This window comes from Cydia splendana, chromosome 12 (genome assembly GCF_910591565.1).
Source record: "Cydia splendana chromosome 12, ilCydSple1.2, whole genome shotgun sequence".
In the NCBI taxonomy this organism is placed as follows: Eukaryota; Metazoa; Arthropoda; class Insecta; order Lepidoptera; family Tortricidae; genus Cydia; species Cydia splendana.
The window spans coordinates 9,681,981-9,703,489 of NC_085971.1; the positions used below are offsets into that span (position 1 = coordinate 9,681,981).

At 36.8% G+C, this 21,509-nt stretch overlaps 1 protein-coding gene across 1 annotated transcript; it reads left to right on the plus strand.

Moving 5' to 3' along the window:
* Nucleotides 1–19,345: 19,345 nt before the first annotated feature.
* LOC134795786 (cuticle protein 38-like) lies at nt 19,346–20,429 on the plus strand. Its single transcript, XM_063767722.1, has one exon. The coding sequence runs from the start codon at nt 19,773–19,775 to the stop codon at nt 20,310–20,312; it is 540 nt and encodes a 179-aa protein (XP_063623792.1). The 5' UTR covers nt 19,346–19,772; the 3' UTR covers nt 20,313–20,429.
* The last annotated feature ends 1,080 nt before the right edge of the window (nt 20,430–21,509 follow it).

A 21,509-nucleotide genomic window follows, 5' to 3' on the forward strand; every position in this document is an offset into this window, starting at 1 on the left:
TTTCTGTGTAGAAATCATAAAATAAATGAACTTTAAAACCTAATTAATTTCCTAGCTGGATCCTTGTAGGCATCTAGGCATGTTCAAAACCCTCGATGACAGCATTAATAAAATATACCCAAATGTTTAGTTACATTATTTGTTGTCCACAGGAAAGACGTCCGTTTTACGGAAAGATTGTGACCCATCCCATTGTGTAATAATCGTGAGTGATCATCACATTTTAACTTTTTTTTGTATTAGGTCAAGCAACTTCTAGGTGTTTTTTTCTCTGGAAGTGACGTGAAGTCGAGTTGGTTTGTTTCACATTTTTATGTCAAATATTAGACACCGTAAATAGTCCTGAACTTTAGAATTTCATCTAATAATTATTTCGGGCATAAGTATCTCTTTACTTATTTGCAAATGGAAATTTTATTTTATTTTCATATATCTAAATTAATCGACGTTCGAGTCTGTTTCCAGTATTTTCTAAGTAGAAGTAGGTTCACGGGTGATGAAAGAAACACATAACATATGCATTACAAAACAACACCTGTACCGTTGTAGCAATTGCCCGTTTTCTACTTTGATGAATATCTGACTTAGCATCAAATGCAAGCTGCACCATCGAAAGAGCATCGAACTCAAGTTCAAAACACTGCTTCGCCCATTTCGCCATGTAATTCAAAAAGGTATACATGTGGTTGAATCGTGAACTCACATACTACGTTCCGTTTCGGTAGTGCGCGTATGACGTAATCATGACCAGTGTCCCGATCATAATACCGGACATACAAAATCGGACGCATTTGTCTTCTCTACTCATGCTCCTTCCTCGCACAAGAAACGTTATCTTTCTAGTTACCATGTATCTATAGTAGAACCTTTTATTTAAATTTATTTATATAAGTGTGCCGGTCAAGCTTGTTAAGAATTAAACCACCTTTTTGTAGACGCATGAATTATTTTTGACCTGGAGTTTAGAGTTCTGACAGTTCTGACCAACTTAGTGCTGTGTCATCACGGCCGATGTGTTTACTCTTTTTGCACCATGTTCCGGTGCCGGTTCTGTACCGGTAGCCGTTACGCAACTAAGTATATTCTAAGCAAGAAAGCTTGTAAGGTAATGTAGGGTAATCTTATTGTATTGAACCTTGCGGCCGTGCTCTACCGGTGGCATATAGAGGATAGAGGTAATTTGAATGATAATAATGACGACATTACGACGATAAAAGTGAAAAGACGTTTTTTCCTTTTACTTCTCTATTGTTGGTTTGTACAAATGGCACATGTGCTAACAGATTTATAATTATTAAACTATATAAGCGATGTTGTAAGTACATATTACATGACCTACTCGTATTTGGTCTAGTGGGTCACTACCCACACTAACCCACTGGCTATCCTGCCTGCAAAAATGATGATCCTTACTTATAAATAATTGTTGCTTAGTCTTGGGTGATTTCAGTACTTTCAACACTTAAGTACGTCAATCGTTATATCGTTGTCTAAGCACCCACAACATACCTAAGCCTTGTAGGGTTGAGTTGTGGGGACGATTCTTATAAATACTCTTTGATATTATGTTCAGTTAGACAATTTTATTTAGTACTGAAGCTAGTAACACTAATTATTTTAAACCTTAACAGGAATCCAAGAATAATTAATGATTTGTAAAGAAGGAAGGAATTGACCTATGTCTAACCTACCTCTATCATACGAGTATGTAAATCAGTTAGTAAGGTAATAGAATATTGTAAAGCACCAAATAGCTAATGTAGCGTGCGAGAAATTACTGGGAACTCATATTGCAACTTCGTACTTCGGGTTTTCCGAATCGGCAGTATTGCAACGTGCTGCGAAGGCCGCCGCCGCACAACGCGAACTGTTGTTAGAGTGCGTGGAGAGGCCTTTACTTCTAAATATTTTAAAGGCATATTGAAATCCAATATGCTATCTAATCGAAGATACTAGTCAAGTAAATATTGTTGAATAGCAATACTTTAAACATTTAGTTATACCCTGAAATAACATGTATAATTTTATATTTTGTTTTTTTTTATTTGTACTTGAACTTTAAGAAGTAGGAAATCAATATGTCAAATATAAAAAAGTTCTCTATATTTTGTTCACGTCGTCAATTTAGTAGCCAGTTTTGTATACTATCACCAACTTATATTGTGTTCTCTTTATTTTTGTAACTATACATTTTACGAGCATCAAGAAACATAAAAAAACACGAGGTGGTTTCCATAAACTAAAACGCAAAACATTGCAAAACATAAAGCTGAGTCCTCTTTTTTATAGATATTTGGTTGCTACTGAATATGAATTACGTTAAATTAAAAAGGAAAAAATAATAATTATCTAATGCCATGTAGATAGAAAAAATAGTAAATTCTAACTAACCTTTATTGTTATAAGTAATGGAGGATTCCACGGGCTGTCCCGTACAAATGCTTTGTATTTCATGTATTAGAACTTTTTTCGGCGTTTGAAGCTGATGATTATTTTTCTGGCCGTATATTTGCCCATTTATCACAGATCAACACACAAATCTTCAGAAAATTTGCGTTTGTGCGGGACAACGGTAGGGCTATTTCGTGGAATGCTCCAATACGCAAATGGTATGTACAGTCAGCAAAACGATTAGCTTAGCACCCCTGCATATAAAAATGTATGCAGGGGTGCTAAACTAATAGTTTTGCTGACCGTACAATTAAAATTTGTAGTTTGATAAACAAAAAAAAACTTTATATGGATGATTATGAACCGCGTTTCAGTTCAGTTTAGTTTTATCTGTGGCTTTAGGGACATCTCTTTTCATAAAATGCAACGCACGTTCACACATGACGACTCTATCGTAGTCGCTGTGCTAATTCATTTGATGACCTAGATTCGGCCGATTATGCGTCACGTCATAGCGGGCTTCCCGCGCGCTCCCGTCAAGGACCACGAGCGCAAAGGACCGTGGGGGAATTATCAAATTACCTACTTATTAGTAATACGCATCCACTTATTTTTTTCTTCACCGAACAGCTAAAGTATAATGAACTGCGCCTGAACGTGTACTCCGTAATATTAAAGGCCGGCAATGCACTTCCAAACTCTCTGGTATTGCGGGTGCACATGGGAGATGGTAATTGCTTACCATTCGACGATTCTACTGCTCGTTTGCCTACTACATATATCACAAAAAAAAACAAAATAAAGGATAATATTACGGTACGTAACTAAACCGAAAAAAAGAAGATGTTTAAGTTTGCGTTATTGTGTCGTGTTATTTATTCGTTTACTCTCCAGTATTGGGGTCCGATGTTAAAAAATACAAAATCTTAGTAAATTGTAAAATTTGAACGCCTGAACATTACCGTCAGATCAAAATTTAAATGAGTGCCGAAACCTAGGCGCCGTGACCACTGATGTAACTTGTGACTAAGAGCGGATCTTTAGGAAGTTAACCGTTAATTAACATAAACATTCAGTTCACACGATATTATGAAGCTTGACGCTTACGCAAATGAACAAATGTGACATACATAGTTGGTTTGTGAGGTACCTGCACCAATGAAGGAGGGCCCTCATTATTTTTATTTTTTTACTGTTCTTATGTTTCATATGAACGTTTGCAGTTTTGTCTATGGTACCTACTAGTGAACATGAACGAACAATTTGAACCCATTCATACTTTTAAAAGTATGAAATTTTGAAGTAGGTAGGCAAGTTTAAAAACCGGTGCGTAGTGTTGCTCCCAAAAGTATATCATAATCTTGATTTCATTAGGAATAAACAAACTTATCTGACAACACAACAGACATGAGACAACAGGATTAGTTAATGATAATCGTTGGGATGAAAGGCACCCATTTCAGTCGAGGTAGTTTGGCGCTTGAACGCAGTGAGAACTTCGATTGAAATGGTGTCTAAATATCAGTTGAGTTAAATACTTTACTTTTTGTTTCGAATACAAGGAAATCAAATAAAACGAGACAAACCAAAATCTGTAATTGAAGTAACCTATAGTACCTATGTAGTTCTACGGCCATGAATTTTTCCTTATATTAGAATTTACTTGTTATCGGAGACTGCATATGTCTGGAAACGTCTATCCCATAGGGAAAAACAGGTAGGTAGATTGCAATTTTTATGAAAACAAACATATTTTAGCATATCCAGCAATTTTAAAATGATTAGTTCATTAAATTATGAAATTCAGCGGGATTGCCTTTTTACTTTTAAATTTTAGTGTTCCGTATACCAAACTTTGTTCACGTAACATGGATCGGTCGTGTATACAATCATCCACTTTCAGAGCATGAGTAATGATGATAATTTCGTTATAAAAGACCACACAAATTGTATCATCCTATTATTTGCAACCGCATGATACAATTTGTGTAGATACTTTTTAAGAAATTATAAGGTAAATGTCAAAATGTCATTTTCGGTTTTAATCCCGCCGTTCCTAACTTCCTATTCACCTCGGTTGACCAAATAATATGCGATAAATCCCGTAGAGTCTGTTCGGAATGTATGGGGTCCAATACATTCTACGACTTTTCTCTTTCCGCACAGGCACTAAAACGGTAAACCACCATTTCTTTGCCGTGAAGATTTGCAGGGTTTTGTTATGTAATCATCTCCTCGTCTAAATAATTAGCCCGAGTGGAAAAAATCCGGCTTTCCTATCGAAAACAATGCGAAACGCTTGATGTAGCGTGCGCCAGAGCGTGGCGCGGGTCCGGCGGCGCCGCCTCCGGGAGAAAGCTGCCTCGTGGGTACAAGAATCTGCCTGCTGGAGTACCATTGTCAACACTGTTAATTGCATAATTGTAAACGTTTATTGCAAATACACACGGTCCACTGATGGCCAGTTAAGACGAAACAGGAGCTGAGTTTTAAATATTTTAGGTAAATATACCCGTCTCGATAACGGAAGCGGCACCTAAAAGTAGTGCGATAAGGACAAGGCGAAAAATCCTGCGTAAAAATCTCAAAAATCGAGGTTTCGTACTCCTCTGTTTCCTCCTCCAAAACTTAACCAATCGTAACCAAATTTGGAAATCTAAATGATTATGAAATTATCTGTGTCGGACCGTTTTGCTTTTTCGGCTAATTGATATCAGTTTTGAATGCCACGCCTCTCATTGCGGCATAGTCAATTAGGCCATTTTGGCCATTTTTGAAGGGCTCTAGCGCCTTAAAAAACAAAAATATCAAAAAAAGCAAAACGGTTCGACACAGATATTGACAATATTAATCTGTGTTGAAAAAATCATTGCTCTAGCTTCAAAAACCACGGAGGAAAACGAGGAGTACGTTTGTATGGAGAAATGACCACTCCCGTTGGCTCTTAAGAGGGGGCTAGCAAAGGGCTAAAACAAAATTATAGTTTTAATATTTACTTTTTACACTTTTTTTATAGCCTTATAGGGGCTATTAATAAATTACGTCATTTCAAAATAGGGGGGGGGGGGGTCTGGACATCGGATGATGACGTAGGAGGAAACGGGGTCATTCGGAGCATGATTTTTGGATGATTTATGTCAAAAATCGTCAAAAATAGATGACGTAATTTATGAAGGCTGCTATTTAACTGATCACCAGATTTAGTAAAATTTAATACCAAAAAAATCTATTTTACCACCCTAAAATAATGAATGATCACCAAAATTATAACACCATTTTAATGTGAAATGATTACCAATTTTATTACACTTTACTATCCTTTTAAAGGAAATGACACCAAACTAATCATTATTAACCCAAAAATAGAAAATGATTACCAAATTTCAAACCCCATTTTAATGTGAAATGATAACCAAATTTTTACTGCTTGCTATCCTATTAAAGAAAATGACACCAAAATAATCATTGTAAACCCAAAAATAGTAAATGACCACCAAAATTAGAACTCCATTTTAATGTAAAATTATAACCAAATTTTTAAATCTTGATATCATATTAAAGCAAATGACTCCAAAATAATCATTGTAAACCCAAAAATAGTAAATGACCACCAAAATTGTAACCACATTTTATTTAAAAATGTGCAAATATTTAATATAATTACCGTTATCCTATTAAATTAATTAATCCACTTCGTCACCTTTTTCTAGTAGCATTTTATTTCTGTAACAGTCGCAGTTCTAACCTAACCTAACCCACATTTCTAGTAGCATTTCGTTTCTGTAAGGGTCGCAGTTCAAACCTATCCTAACCTAACCCACTTTTCTAGTAGCATTTCTTTTCTGCAAGGGTCGCAGTTCAAACCTAACCTAACCCACTTTTCTAGTAGCATTTCTTTTTTGTAAGGGTCGCAGTTCAAACCTAACCTAACCCACTATTCTAGTAGCATTTCTTTTCTGCAAGGGTCGCAGTTCAAACATAACTTAATCCATTTTTCTAGTAGCATTTGGTTTCTGTAAGGATCGCAGTTCAAACCTAACCTAACCCACTTTTCTGATAGCATTTCGTTTCTGTATGGGTCGCAGTTCAAACCTAACCTAACCCACTTTTCTAGTAGCATTTCGTATCTGTATGGGTAGCAGTTGAAACTTAACCTAGCCCACTTTTTAGTAGCATTTCGGTTCTGTGAGGATCGCAGTTCTAACCTAACCTAACCCACTTTTATAGTAGCATTTCGTTTCTGTAAAGGTCGCAGTTCAAACCTAACCTAACCTACTTTTCAAGTACCATTTCGTTTCTGTAAGGGTCGCAGTGCTAACCTAACCCACTTAACTGATAGCAGTTTGACTTACTTTTCTAGTAGCATAACGAAATGCTACTAGAAAAGTAGATTAGGTAAGGTAGGTATGCGGTGCGGGGTACGGGGGGTTGAGCGGGAGGGGCTAGTAATTTTGGCATCAGTTTACTTTATTTGGTAATATGTATAAATTTTTTGGTAATCATAGTGGTTTATTTAGGTGAAAATATCGTATTAATTTGGTCTTCAAGATTTGGTGATCATTAATGATTTTTGGTGATCTTTCAATATATTTGGTATTTGTATACAATTTGAAGTGCAGTCGTAATTAAAATGGTGGTACTTTTGTATTTTTAGGCCTTATTTTTTTGGTGTTCAGTAATTTTAATTGGTAAGCATGATTTTTTTATGTAGGGTACCAAAGTATTTTTTGGTGGTCATTATATTTGTAGCCATTTATGAACAGCGCCATATCAGAAATACATTTTTATACTATACTATATCTATAGTTTTCCTTAATCTACGATGACCGATTCTGTGTGCCTTTGGGCAAAGGCCTCCCCCAATCTTCTCCACTCTTCCTTATTTTGCACTAATCTGTTCCATGTTTTTACACGTTTTAATCAAGGGCAAACGCCTTAAAATATCACACGTTAACTAGATTATATTTGCAAGGGCAAAACCTTACTAGGTAAAAGGTGGCTCGATAGAAAAAATAATAAAACGAAAGCATGTCTAATTTTCATTTAATTTCAGTTGTATTGTATACCATAGCAGCATAATCGACGTCACTAGCCACATTTCAAACACAAGTAATTTCGTACAAGTTCCTGGAAACTCATTGGTATTTCATTCATCACCTCCACTTTAAAAGTCTCATGCTTTATTGCTAGGTTACCAGCGCTCTAGTTAGTAGCTCTCTTCCCGACGATGGCTAATACGAGTGATCATCATCATACTACATCTTACGGTGCGCTACGGCGTAGCACACGTCGCGTAGCCGCGCATGGAATATATTACGCCATCTAGTAGAATAACGTCAAATCATTATGCCGTCTCTACGTTGAGTAACGAGGCAGCGAGGCGCGCAACACTAAAACCAGTCTTACACTACATATTTACACAAACTCTGACCTCCATTCTACTCTACCTACTTCGGAACACGTTACAATCTACGCGGGCTAGATGTCACTAGTTAACACGAGGAACATACTCATAATTATATTAACTTAAAAAAAAGAGATTGATACTGATGTTTCGAAAAACATATTATACTTAGGTATTTACTAATTAAATTACTGAGCTGAACGTAATAAATGACATTAGCAATATAAGCATAAACATAATAGGTCGGTAGGTTGATGTGATTGATACGATAGCGACATCTGTTTAGTGTGTGTTGAAACCTTATTAAATAGGGCTGGCATAACAACACAAATTAAGATTATTATCGGTACGAGCAAGTTAAAAGAACTTCTTAGAGATGGCGTCAAATTTAAAATAACTAAGAGTCAATACAGACGGACTGTAACCCGACTGCAATTTATATGGGAACTACACGCCGACTGCATGCTAACTGCAACGTCGGCGTGCAGTTCCTATACAAGTTGCAGCCAGGTTGCAGTCCGTCTGTACCGGCCCTAATAATGAGTATTAAAAAATAAAAATTAAATAAAAAAATATTTCAGACGTAAGTCCATTGGGGTTAGTATCATCATTACTAAACTTAAAATTAGGGTTAATATTATATACAAATAATAATGCATTAAAATCTAAAAATTAAATAAAACAAAACTAACTTTACCTATGACCCGCGGTAGGTACATAAGGAACTGGCGCATGCAGACCAAGCCAGTGCCTCATTAGGGGCCTCTATTAGCTTCTGCCTGCGACTTGGTTCGCGCCCATCCCCTTTCCCCACTCTCGTACTAAATTGCAACCCTTATAGCACTCCTTTAGGGGACGGCTTCTGAGATTAAAGTATCTTTTGTCCTTTTACAGGTTATAAACTAACCATGTGTCAAATATCATCGAAGACCGTTTAACCGTTTTTGCTGAAGGATGAAGGAACAATCAAATTATACAAACTTTAATCATTACTTATACGTTACTACATAAAGGCAAAAACTTAAATTATCAGTAGTAGGTTTATATATCAATAACTTGACTCCCTTTAGTATTACAAAATAATTCAGCATTAAAAAGAAATCTACTAAGCTGAGTAAATCTGGAAATAAACTATTTTGTATTGCTACCTATTAATACAAATTCAAAAGCGTTACCAATTTTATGCCCCAATCCAGTGGTGGGCAAACTTTCTTCATGGGGGGGCAGAAATTTAGGAAATTTAAGTGGAGGGCCAGAATTGTAGCCAAAATTTATTTTGATTTGTGATAATCATGGGCCAATGCCATATAGCCCATATTCTAATTATTTCATAGGACCGGCGGCGGGCCGGATAAAATCCATTCGCGGGCCGGAGATGGCCCGCGGGCCGTACTTTGCTCACCACTGCCCCAATCTATCAACGAGTGCATTGACCATGGCCGCGGCAATCATGTAAGTAATAGCTGTCGGCCCAATTCGAACTTTAAGATACGTCAGTTAATAGATCTAGAAACGATATGGATTAGATGTGTCAGTGTCAAAAGTGACATTTTTGTTTGAAGGAACGTCACAATTGACACTGACATATCTAATCGTTCGACGTATCTTAAAGTTCGACCGGCAGCCTATTTTAATTATTTAATTGCGGCATAGTCTCTGTTATGATTATATTTTATCATATCTTATCTCGATTATCTACTTAAATTAACATTCAGACGAATCATATTTAAATATAGGTAACGGCACCCGTTTTCATTGCTCTTGAGTGTATCTTATTTAAATGTATGTAATGTTATTGTGCAAGATTCTTTCCATGTTTCTAAATATCTTATCTAAATACGTTTGGTTTGCACTCTTCGACGTTTATGACGTCTAAGAGACGAAAGTGGGCGACGTCACGTGACCGCTGCTCCATAGGAACGTATTCCCAATTTGTGTCTGAAATATTTTTACTTTACCGCCCTAGTGCGGTAATTAGCACAATACGTGTCTGTGTCGAAAATTGAAAGGTCCATCTGCCGTATCAACTAGTTCTCTTTTGCAGCGCAATTCGGGCAACCAATGTCACCTTTACGTTAGATAGAGTAAGATATCTATTAGATGTGAATTGGATCTCTAAGTCATATCCTGTGGAAATCGTTCAACAGTATCTTCAGAATCGCGCAAATGTCAAATTTGACAGGTTAGATCTTAAACATATCGTTATCGTATCTTGGTGATGTCTAAAAGATGTCTAATAGATGGCTATTTCAAAATCCGAATCGGGCCCTATACGTGCTGTAAAAGGTTGTACAATACACGTGCGAAAAGGTAATTCGCAACTCGTGTCGATTTAAATTTAAAGCACCCTTCAGGCGTGCTTCAATTTATGGCCACTCGTTGCGAATTTCCTACTTTTCGCAGTTGTATCGTAATGTAATGTACGATTACGTAATTTGATGTATATATTAACCATAGCTGTTCTCATTCGCTTGGTTTTTGTACATTTTTTTAATTAAGTATTATAGGAAGTACGAGGTTTTTTATAATAAGTAAAAAAAATAAACAAAAAAGTCATAGCTATGGCACATAAGTACACTAAATTGTATAGAAATATTTTCCATAATATCAATATCAAGGAAGGAAAATGGGGACTACTTTGTATGGATCAGCGATCGTCCACTATCGTCTTAAACCACGATTGTCCGGAAAGCAAACAGTGCCGACATGACAGCCCTGTTTGTATTACATAGGTGCATATTTGTAGCATAGCGGAAGTCAGCTCAATACCCGGCGGCTTAAGTTACAACGTCACGCTACGGCCAGATTATGGCGCCTAAAACTTTTTTTGTACTTAACTTTATTCTTTTTTATACACCTCAGTAAATACATTCTCCGAATCTGAGAGTTGATACATTTTACATGTACAATTGTACAGGGTCCTTGAGACTACCGAATATTGTGTATACTTTGCTTCGGAGACTATATTTTACAATAAAATTTTAAGGCTGCTATTTAACTGATCACCAGAAGACGAAACGGGAGCTGAGCTAAAAGTCAATTTTGAGATTTCAAGCTGAATATACCCGTCGCTCTGACGGGGCGTGAGAGACTGTATTTGTGTGTGTAATGCACGCACACAGATGCGTACGCTTGCACCCGCGCGCGCCTCATTGCCGACAATTTGCAATGTTATTTTTCGTGCGTTACTGCCACGAGGCGTTCACTTATTAAGTTATTACTTACTGTGTTGCGATTGAATTTTTTGACCCGGCTTACGTTTACGGAACTCGATAATCTTTCTACTACTGTGACTTGGCTTTGTTTACTTGACTTTGCTGATCAGCTTATTGTTTTGGACTCCGTGAGTTGTGGTTACCTATTGGACCGCACGCAATTCATCTACCTTTATTCAAGTAATTAAGCGTAATTAGCCGAAACCTTTATAAGAGTGTAATTCATAAGAAGTACATAAGATATAATTTATGTACTGGTTTGCTGTTAGCTTTTAATTGTATCACTTTACATATATGTTACTCAAATAACTAACACGGTTACACTATTGTAAGAACATTATTTTTCAGGTAGGCCTTATTATACCTACTATAGGCCTTATTACCTCCTAGTATCTTAGTAGTACTAGTACTACTACGGAAATTGATTCAAAGACTCAAGACTGACTTAAGTGGCAGTAGGGTGTAGGGTTTTTTCTATGTTTGTGGTGTAATAAAGAATATTTTAGAGTCAGACCAAGAAAAGTCTACAGCAATTTTGATAGCACACGCAGTGCAAGTGTTATTTATATGTCATAATTTCATAGAAGCGACGTTTGAAATAATACTTGCACTGCGTGTTCTATCAAAATCGCTATAGATTTTTCTTGGCCTAACTCTACTTTAAATTACAAAGTAAGGCCTAAATTATAAAATAAGGCCCATCAATTTTTTTTTTTTGTGTTTATTAAACTTGATATTTTGTCTATAGTATTAGCGGACATGGCCTCAAAATTTAAACCCGCTTAAGAATCGGGCCTTATTTCGTGCATTATATACAATACTACCCATTTTTGTGTAGTCATTATTTATACTATAGAAGCATTGTTTGAGTAGCCAATTATTTAAACAGTATTTTTTTAAAGGGCAACGGTGGCAATATTTTAAGGTCTGGATAATAAGATACAGATCTTAATAAGGATATCAATGTAAGTGAATGTTACCATGACTACCAAACAAACAAATGTGATAGAATTTGCCAGCTGGCATTGTAACATTCAGACAGTTACCTATGTACCTAATCTGAAATATGAATAAATTAGTAATATTTTAAACAGGAAAGTAAACCGAATTTTGGCCTTTTGCTGGACACAATCACAATAGTAATTTGTTTTACAAGAGGGCAAAGTTTATCGCCACCGGTTGATGCATTTGCAGCACCAATGGTAGAAAATGCAAGCTCATCATCAACTGCATAATCGACGTTTGATATGACTATTGAATCCGAGCTAGTACTAGTACTACTACGGAAATTGATTCAAAGACTCAAGACTGACTTAAGTGGCAGTAGGGTGTAGGGTTTTTTCTAGGCTTAATGAGTTCGCTGAAGCTTATTTTTTATACTTAGCGCACAGAACCACTAGTTTAACAGTATCAGCTCTAACCACATGTCACCATTTTGTCCTTTACGTAACAAACTCAGGGGCCCAGAATATCCGATGTACCTATCAAATCAAGGTTCTGTACCAAATAAGGCCCGGTTATTATAGTTCGTTATTTTTTAGCATTAGAAAGAAGGTAAACAATCATGACGTGTCTTTTTATTAATAATTATTGAAAAACGCTTTCAAAAATTAGTTTATATTACTTATGAAAGCAAAAGAATATAAAAAAGTATATGATTAATACATACATACATACATACATACAATCACGCCTATTTCCCGGAGGGGTAGGCAGAGACCACGGATTTCCACTTGCTACGATCCTGACATACCACTTTCGCTTCCTTCACATTCATAACATTCCTCATACACGCTCGCCGGTTTAGGGTGCTCTTGCTCATTAATATGATTAATATGATTTATAATTCTAACATATTTGCTATGACTTATTTTTCAATGGTAATTTTTAATAAGACATGTCAAAATCTGTTACCTTAATGCAAAAACTAGGGTTCCGTACATAAGTCCGACTCACGCTTGACTGCACATTTCTAATAGGTTTTCCTGTCATCTATAGGTAAAGAACTATTTTGTGTATTTTTCAATATTTTAGACCCAGTAGTTTCGGAGATAAAAGGGGGTGAATGGTCATTTTTTGGCTGTTTTCTTAAATAACTTCGAACCTATGTATTTTAAAATTATAAAAAAAACATTTCCATCTTTAGGTCACTAATTTACATATGTGTACCAAATTTCAACTTAATTGGTCCAGTAGTTTCCGAGAAAATAGGCTGTGACAGACGGACAGACAGACAGACGCACGAGTGATCCTATAAGGGTTCCGTTTTTTCCTTTTGAGGTACGGAACCCTAAAAACGAACTTTAAGCGTGCTAACTTTCAAAATTTCATTTTTTATAAGATAGTATAAGTAGATGGGCAAAAATTTTGCGTCCATGTCCACCAGTGAGTAAGTGATTGAGATACCTAAACATTTAACTTTATAATGTAAAATGATATAATTTACTAACCTACTCGTTTAATTTCAGGTAGGTTGAATAAGGAACCAAGTAACCATGGGGAGGAGCAGTATTTACTAACATTTTCTTTTTGGGTCTTCAGAGTGTATCGATTCCTTTTTTTTGCACATATTACACTTGAATATATATTCTCTGTGTAAACCCTTACGTCTTTCAATGACAAAGGCAAGATCAGCAAATGTACAATTTGTATGATCGTGCCTGATATTTGAGATCACAGAAAATAAATATTTTAAATCCACTATTCTGCGACCTTCTAAAATTTTGTTTTATCATGATTCATGATCAAAAAGCTCGGATTCAATAGTCATATCAAACGTCGATTATGCAGTTGATGCTGAGCTTGCATTTTCTACCATTGGTGCTGCAAATGCATCAACCGGTGGCGATAAACTTTGCCCTCTTGTAAAACAAATTACTATTGTGATTGTGTCCAGCAAAAGGCCAAAATTCGGTTTACTTTCCTGTTTAAAATATTACTAATTTATTCATATTTGGATTAGGTACATAGGTAACTGTCTGAATGTTACAATGCCAGCTGGCAAATTCTATCACATTTGTTTGTTTGGTAGTCATGGTAACATTCACTTACATTGATATCCTTATTAAGATCTGTATCTTATTATCCAGACCTTAAAATATTGCCACCGTTGCCCTTTAAAAAAATACTGTTTAAATAATTGGCCACTCAAACAATGCTTCTATAGTATAAATAATGACTACACAAAAATGGGTAGTATTGTATATAATGCACGAAATAAGGCCCGATTCTTAAGCGGGTTTAAATTTTGAGGCCATGTCCGCTAATACTATAGACAAAATATCAAGTTTAATAAACACAAAAAAAAAAAATTGATGGGCCTTATTTTATAATTTAGGCCTTACTTTGTAATTTAAAGTAGAGTTAGGCCAAGAAAAATCTATAGCGATTTTGATAGAACACGCAGTGCAAGTATTATTTCAAACGTCGCTTCTATGAAATTATGACATATAAATAACACTTGCACTGCGTGTGCTATCAAAATTGCTGTAGACTTTTCTTGGTCTGACTCTAAAATATTCTTTATTACACCACAAACATAAAAACAAATTTAAAAAAAACCGGCGAAGTGCAAGTCGGACTCGCACACGAAGGGTTCCGTACCATTATTTATAAAAACGGTCACCCATCCAAGTACTGACGTTGCTTAACTTCGGTCAAAAATCACGTTTGTTGTATGGGAGGCCCCACTAAAATTTTTATTTTATCCTGTTTTTAGTATTTGTTGTTATAGCGGCAACAGAAATAAATCATCTGTGAAAATTTCAACTGTCTAGCTATCACGGTTCGTGAGATACAGCCTGGTGACAGACGGACGGACGGACAGCGGAATCTTAGTAATAGGGTCCCGTGTTTTACCCTTTGGGTACGGAACCCTAAAACCGATTTACAATGTAGATAAAGGTAGCAACAGGCGGTCTTATCGCTGTTAGTTCTTATTCTTCGTTTGTTTAGCATTAGAGTGAAGGTGACGTGTCTTTTTTAAGCATGCAATCGTATAATTATTTAGCTTTTTTTGTAATAGTTATGTACTTAGTGGTTAATATTAGTATTTACTATTTTTTTTTTCAATAATGCTTAAAAACGAAGTATAGACATGACAACCAAATATTAACGCCATTGTAGGGCAGGATATACAGAACATGAATCATTAGTACTGTCACGCTCCGTGATTGTTGAGCCATTTAGGGTTCTAGCTAAATTGGACATTCCATAGAGCACGAGTAAGTATGGAACAACCAATTCAGCTAGGACCCTAAATTGCTCGACAATTACGAAGCGTGCCTGTAGGTACCTAAAAATTTTGTTAAACCATTTTAACCATGCAATAAAATATTTTTGATTTTGATTTCTAATTTGAAATATTAGAATCAAAAAGTTCATAATAGATTGTATATCATAACTACAAAAATGTGTTCCCTACTCTCAACCCAAAACCCCTTGTATCTTAGGATCTAGATATTTTCACACAAGACGGTTTATCGATAACTTCTTACATCACTAGATTATCGACATTAAATGTCGACTATTGCCCATCACTTTTCTGGCTGTGTACGTATTTAGAAACTTGACTCCGCCCCTAAAATTAGTGCGATAGGGACAACTGCAGCTGAGGCGAAAAATCCTGCGTAAAAATGACAAAAATCGAGGTTTCGTAGTCCTCTTTTTCCTCCCCCAAAACTTAACCAATCGTAACCAAATTTGGAAATCTAAATGATTATGAAATTATCTGTGTCGGACCGTTTTGCTTTTTTGGCTAATTGATATCAGTTTTGAATACCACGCCTCTCATTGCGGCATAGTCTATTAGGCCATTTTGGCCGTTTTTGAAGGGCTCTAGCGCCTTAAAAAACAAAAATATCAAAAAAAGCAAAACGGTCCGACACAGATATTGACAATATTAATCTGTGTTGAAAAAATCATTGCTCTAGCTTCAAAAACCACGGAGGAAAACGAGGACTACGTTTGTATGGAGGAATGACCACTCCTGTTGGCTCTTAATACCAAAAAAATCTATTTTACCACCCTAAAATCATGAATGATCACCAAAATTATAACACCATTTTAATGTGAAATGATTACCAATTTTATTACATTTTACTATCCTTTTAAAGGAAATGACACCAAACTAATCATTATTAACCCAAAAATAGTTCATGATTACCAAATTTCAAACCCCATTTTAATGTGAAATGATAACCAAATTTTTACATCTTGCTATCCTATTAAAGAAAATGACACCAAAATAATCATTGTAAACCCAAAAATAGTAAATGACCACCAAAATAAGAACTCCATTTTAATGTAAAATGATAACCAAATTTTTAAATCTTGCTATCCTACTAAAGCAAATGACTCCAAAATAATCATTGTAAACGCAAAAATAGTAAATGATCACAATAAATTTAACCAAATATTTAATAATATATCGTTATCCTATTAAATTAATTAATCCACTTCGTCACCTTTTTCTAGTAGCATTTTATTTCTGTAACAGTCGCAGTTCTAACCTAACCTAACCCACTTTTCTAGTAGCATTTTGTTCCTGTAAGGGTCGCAGTTCAAACCTAACCTAACCCACTTTTCTAGTAGCATTTCTTTTCTGCAAGGGTCGCAGTTCAAACCTAACCTAACCCACTTTTCTAGTAGCATTTCGTTTCTGTATGGGTCGCAGTTCAAACCTAACCTAACCCACTTTTCTAGTAGCATTTCTTTTCTGTAAGGGTCGCAGTTCAAACCTAACCTAACCCACTTTTCTAGTAGCGTTTCGTATCTGTATGGGTAGCAGTTGAAACTAAACCTAACCTACTTTTCTAGTACCATTTCGTTTCTGTAAGGGTCGCAGTGCTAACCTAACCTAACCCACTTAACTGATAGCAGTGTTTACTTTTCTAGTAGCATAACGAAATGCTACTAGAAAAGTAGATTAGGTTAGGTAGGTATACTAGGTATGCGGTGCGGGCTACGGGGGGTTGAGCGGGAGGGGCTAGTAATTTTGGCATCAGTTTACTTTATGTGGTAATATGTATACATTTTTTGGTAATCATAGTGGTTTATTTAGGTGAAAATATCGCATTAATTTGGTCTTCAAGATTTGGTGATAATTAATGATTTTTGGTGATCATTCAATATATTTGGTATTTGAATACAATTTGAAGTGCAGTCGTAATTAAAATGGTGGTACTTTTGTATTTTTAGGCCTTATTTTTTTGGTGTTCAGTAATTTTTTTTGGTAAGCATGATTTTTTTATTTAGGGTACCAAAGTATTTTTTGGTGGTCATTATATTTGTAGCCAAATTTTAACGCACCTTTTACAGTACTAACCGATTTCTATATTTTTCGATGGAATATGTACTCGAAGCTGAATATTCTAAGGACTTGTAAATAATTTATAGTCTAGTAACATCGTGGTTGTAGGCAAGTTGCCAAGTATAGTAGTACACAAAGTATAGGTAGGTACTACCGTAAAACGGGGTGAGTAGGTTTCGCGAGGAGAGGTAGGTTATGAATGGGGAGAGAAGGTTTGAGAGGGGGGTGAGAAGGGATTTTAAGGCTACTGCTACAAAAATAATGTATTCCAATTTAAAATGGAGCTATAGTAATACGTATAATAAAAAAAAATCGATCCAACAATGTTCTAAAATCATCTTTGTATGAAAATCCATCTCACCCCAAATACGAGGCACTACGGGGTGAGGTGGGTTTTCCTAATTATCGTCAAAGTTATGAAATGGAACTACAAAATAAAATAAAAACTAAAATACAAACGACCTGAACACTTATTATATAAACCATTCAGTTTCAGTACTTTTCTTACGACAGATAACTAATACTCATCGAGACAATTCTAAAAACCCCTAACACAATTAGGTTGCGTTGTTTCATCACAGAGTTCCTATGGCCACCTCCTGTCTCCATCATCAGATCAGCTCGATGATACCATAATATTGCATTGTCATCCGATTTATATATGCATGCAAAATTTCAGCTCAATCGGAAACCGGAAAGTGGATCAAATTTAACTTGCAAGATTTGATTACAGACAGACAACGGTCAGGTGAAAGTAAATAAAAGCTTGTAAAAATAAGTTTTTGGCAAAAATTTCATTTTTGGTACAAGCTTTTATCGCTGACTGTACTTTTCTTACGACAGACAACTAATACTCATCGAGACAATTCTAAAAACCCCAAACACAATTAGGTTGCGTTGTTTCATCACAGAGTTCCTTTGGCCACCTCCTGTCTCCATCATCAGATCAGCTCGATGGTACCATAATATTGCATTGTCATCCAATTTATCCACGCATGCAAAATTTCAGCTCAATCGGACACCGGGAAGTGCATGGATCAAATTTAACTTGCAAGATTTGATTACAGACAACGGTCAGGTGAAAGTAAATAAAATGTTATCGAGGTTTGAATTTCAGTTTTGACCCTACTCACCCCATTTTACGGTACATGAATACTTCGCCGATAAGAAGACTGTCATTTGAAACAAAAATGGAAATAAATGACACAATACGCTCAAGAACTATGTAAATAAGTCACTTTTTAGGGTTCCGTACCCAACGGGTAAAACGGGACCCTATTACTAAGACTTCGCTGTCCGTCCGTCCGTCTGTCTGTCACCAGGCTGTATCTCACGAACCGTGATAGCTAGACAGTTGAAATTTTCACAGATGATGTATTTCTGTTGCCGCTATAACAACAAATACTAAAAACAGAATAAAATATAGATTTAAATGGGGCTCCCATACAACAAACGTGATTTTTGACCAAAGTTAAGCAACGTCGGGCGTGGTCAGTACTTGGATGGGTGACCGTTTTTTTTTGCATTTTTTTGCCGTTTTTTTTTGCATTATGGTACGGAACCCTTGGTGCGCGAGTCCGACTCGCACTTGCCCGGTTTTTTATAGATATTTCATATAAAGAGACTTATGTTAATTGTTTTTGAGTGTTTTTAAGGTGGTAGATTTTGCAATGTACCTATCATTATATTATATTAATATATGATTCATATTAATATTTAGCTATAGGTACAGTCGCCATCAGATATATCGGAGCGGCCAAGGTGTTCACAATATCTGAACACGCGCTCTAACGCCCTGACAATAGAGGCGTGTTCCGATATTTGTGAGCACCTTGGCCGCTCCGATATATCTGATGGCGACTGTACTTAGTACGTAATTCGCCATCGCAGGAAACGAATTATTAAGAGGTATTACCATTTTATTGACTATTTCATCAAAATGGCACAATTAAAGTATAATAAAATACCTTGTGAAACACGATATGCAAATGATAAATCTTAATTGAATGTATGTTATTAATAATGGCCAATGTCCTGTTTGGTGGGTAGTGAGGTATGTAGGTACCGTGACATTGCGGATGTGGATTGAGTACGTAGGAACGCCCTTGTCGAGATAAAACTTGTAAATGACAATGCTTAGGCGCACTAGTTACGCGTGGGCCTGTCCGATGTCGTCAGCAGACCGCCAAAAAATGCCAAGCCTCCATTAGCCGCTGCAAGCTCCTGTAATTGTAACTCAACTAGAGCGACCTTTTCGGATCTGATTTCGGCGACGTCTCGCAAGGACGGTTACTTTTGTACTCCTCTACGCCCAAATGGCGATCTCAATAGAGTCATGCATAGATTATTATCGTTTGTATAAATAGTGAGACGAGTCCTAACTGAGCATCAGTCGCCTGCAAGGTGTGAAGTGATCTTATTTCGCTCGAACACAACACAGACCTCGTTCGCTATGAGATCGCTGGTGGTGTTGTTCGCTGTGGTCGCGGTGGCGTTTGCTGCTCCGCGGTTGGAGAAGCGGTCGGTGGGCCACGCCGTGGCTTACTCGTTCCCGGCGGCGGTGTCCCATCAGTCCAGGGTGGACGTGCGCAGCTCGCCTGCGGTGGTCGAGACGGTCGTGGCGGAGCCGGTGGTAGCTGCGTATGCGGCTCCCGCTGCCGTGGCATACGCCGCTCCGGCCGCTACCGTGTACGCCGGTGGCTCAGCAGTGTCGCATCAGTCCCGCGTCGACGTGCACAGTTCGCCCGCCGTGGTCGCCGAGACGGTTGTCGCCGAGCCCGTCGTGGCAGCTCGCTCCGTGTACGCTGCACCCTCTGTGTACGCTGCACCCTCTGTATACGCTGCGCCCTCTGTGTACGCCGCTCCGGCAGCGGTGTCCAGCCAATCCCGTGTCGACGTGCACTCGTCTCCCGCCGTGGTCCAAAGCGTGGCCTACCCGTCAGTGGTGGAGGCGCGCTCCGCATGGGCCCCCGCCGTCTATTCTTCCTGGTAAAAAGCGATCACAACGACTTCGAGCAAAACTGTGTAGTTTTCATTTCTTACTATGTCATATGTAAATAATATTAAATATGTGAGAAATGAAAAGACATAATAAATTTATATTTTTTAATAGTTTTTTTTTATTGACGAGTGCTTCATGTTTTTAATTGATACATAAGACCTAAAGATAAACTAGATAAAATTATTGTATAAGGTAAACGTACTAGTGCTCGACATGCTAATGCCCAATAGATGACACCTCGCTGTCACCTCTATTGACAACAACTTAAGTTTCAAGATGACATGTACTGGGACCGCGTCGAGCACCAGTACGTTTACCTTATACAATAATTTTATCTAGTTTATCTTTAGGTCTTATGTATCAATCAATTCTGATACGACCCTGTATCAGAATTGATTGTTAAAATTCGGTTAAGATTTAAAAAGAAAAAATTACTTAACTGCGATTAAAAATTGTACCTATGTGCAACTCGTGGTCAAAATTATATACTCTCATACTTTTGATTACCTTGCTACGCTCAAGATTCTAAATTAGATTAACTCGTTACGCTCCTGGATCTATTTTGGAATCTTTCGATTGCACGGGACTCAAAATAAGCACTCGAAATAATACTCGAACTTAGCTCTCTTGTTTCTCAAATAACTACGAGTACGTATTTCGTTCCGATATTCAATTCAGTCTAGATGTGTACTTGAATAGGTATAGGCTTCTTTTAATGTTTACCAAAATATGTAGGTACCTAGGTCCTCAGGTTATTTAGGCATGACACAACAACGTTCTAAAACCAGTTCCCGGCGACACTTAGAGCACTTCCGATACAGCCAAGGGCAGCCAGTCTTATTATGCAAGGAACAGTTTTGAAAGTCACTTTTAATAAGGAAATATGTAATTTACGAAGTTATTGCCTCTTTTACAAAGGACGTCAAAATCGTCTGGGAATATTATGATTACGACTTAGGTTTTACCAATATGTAGTAGGTACTTAGATTTTACGTAGATCTTAATAAAGGACGTAATTTAAGGAAAAGGATCCAACTCACAAAAACCTATACATGTTTGGTTAGAGCCAGCAGAGTTCACATCCAACACCTACGGTTCGGAAGATGCATAAGTGATAAGTCATAACTACCTGAAACCGCTCCAATACATTACTTATGCATTATAATTTATATTATTATATGTTAATGA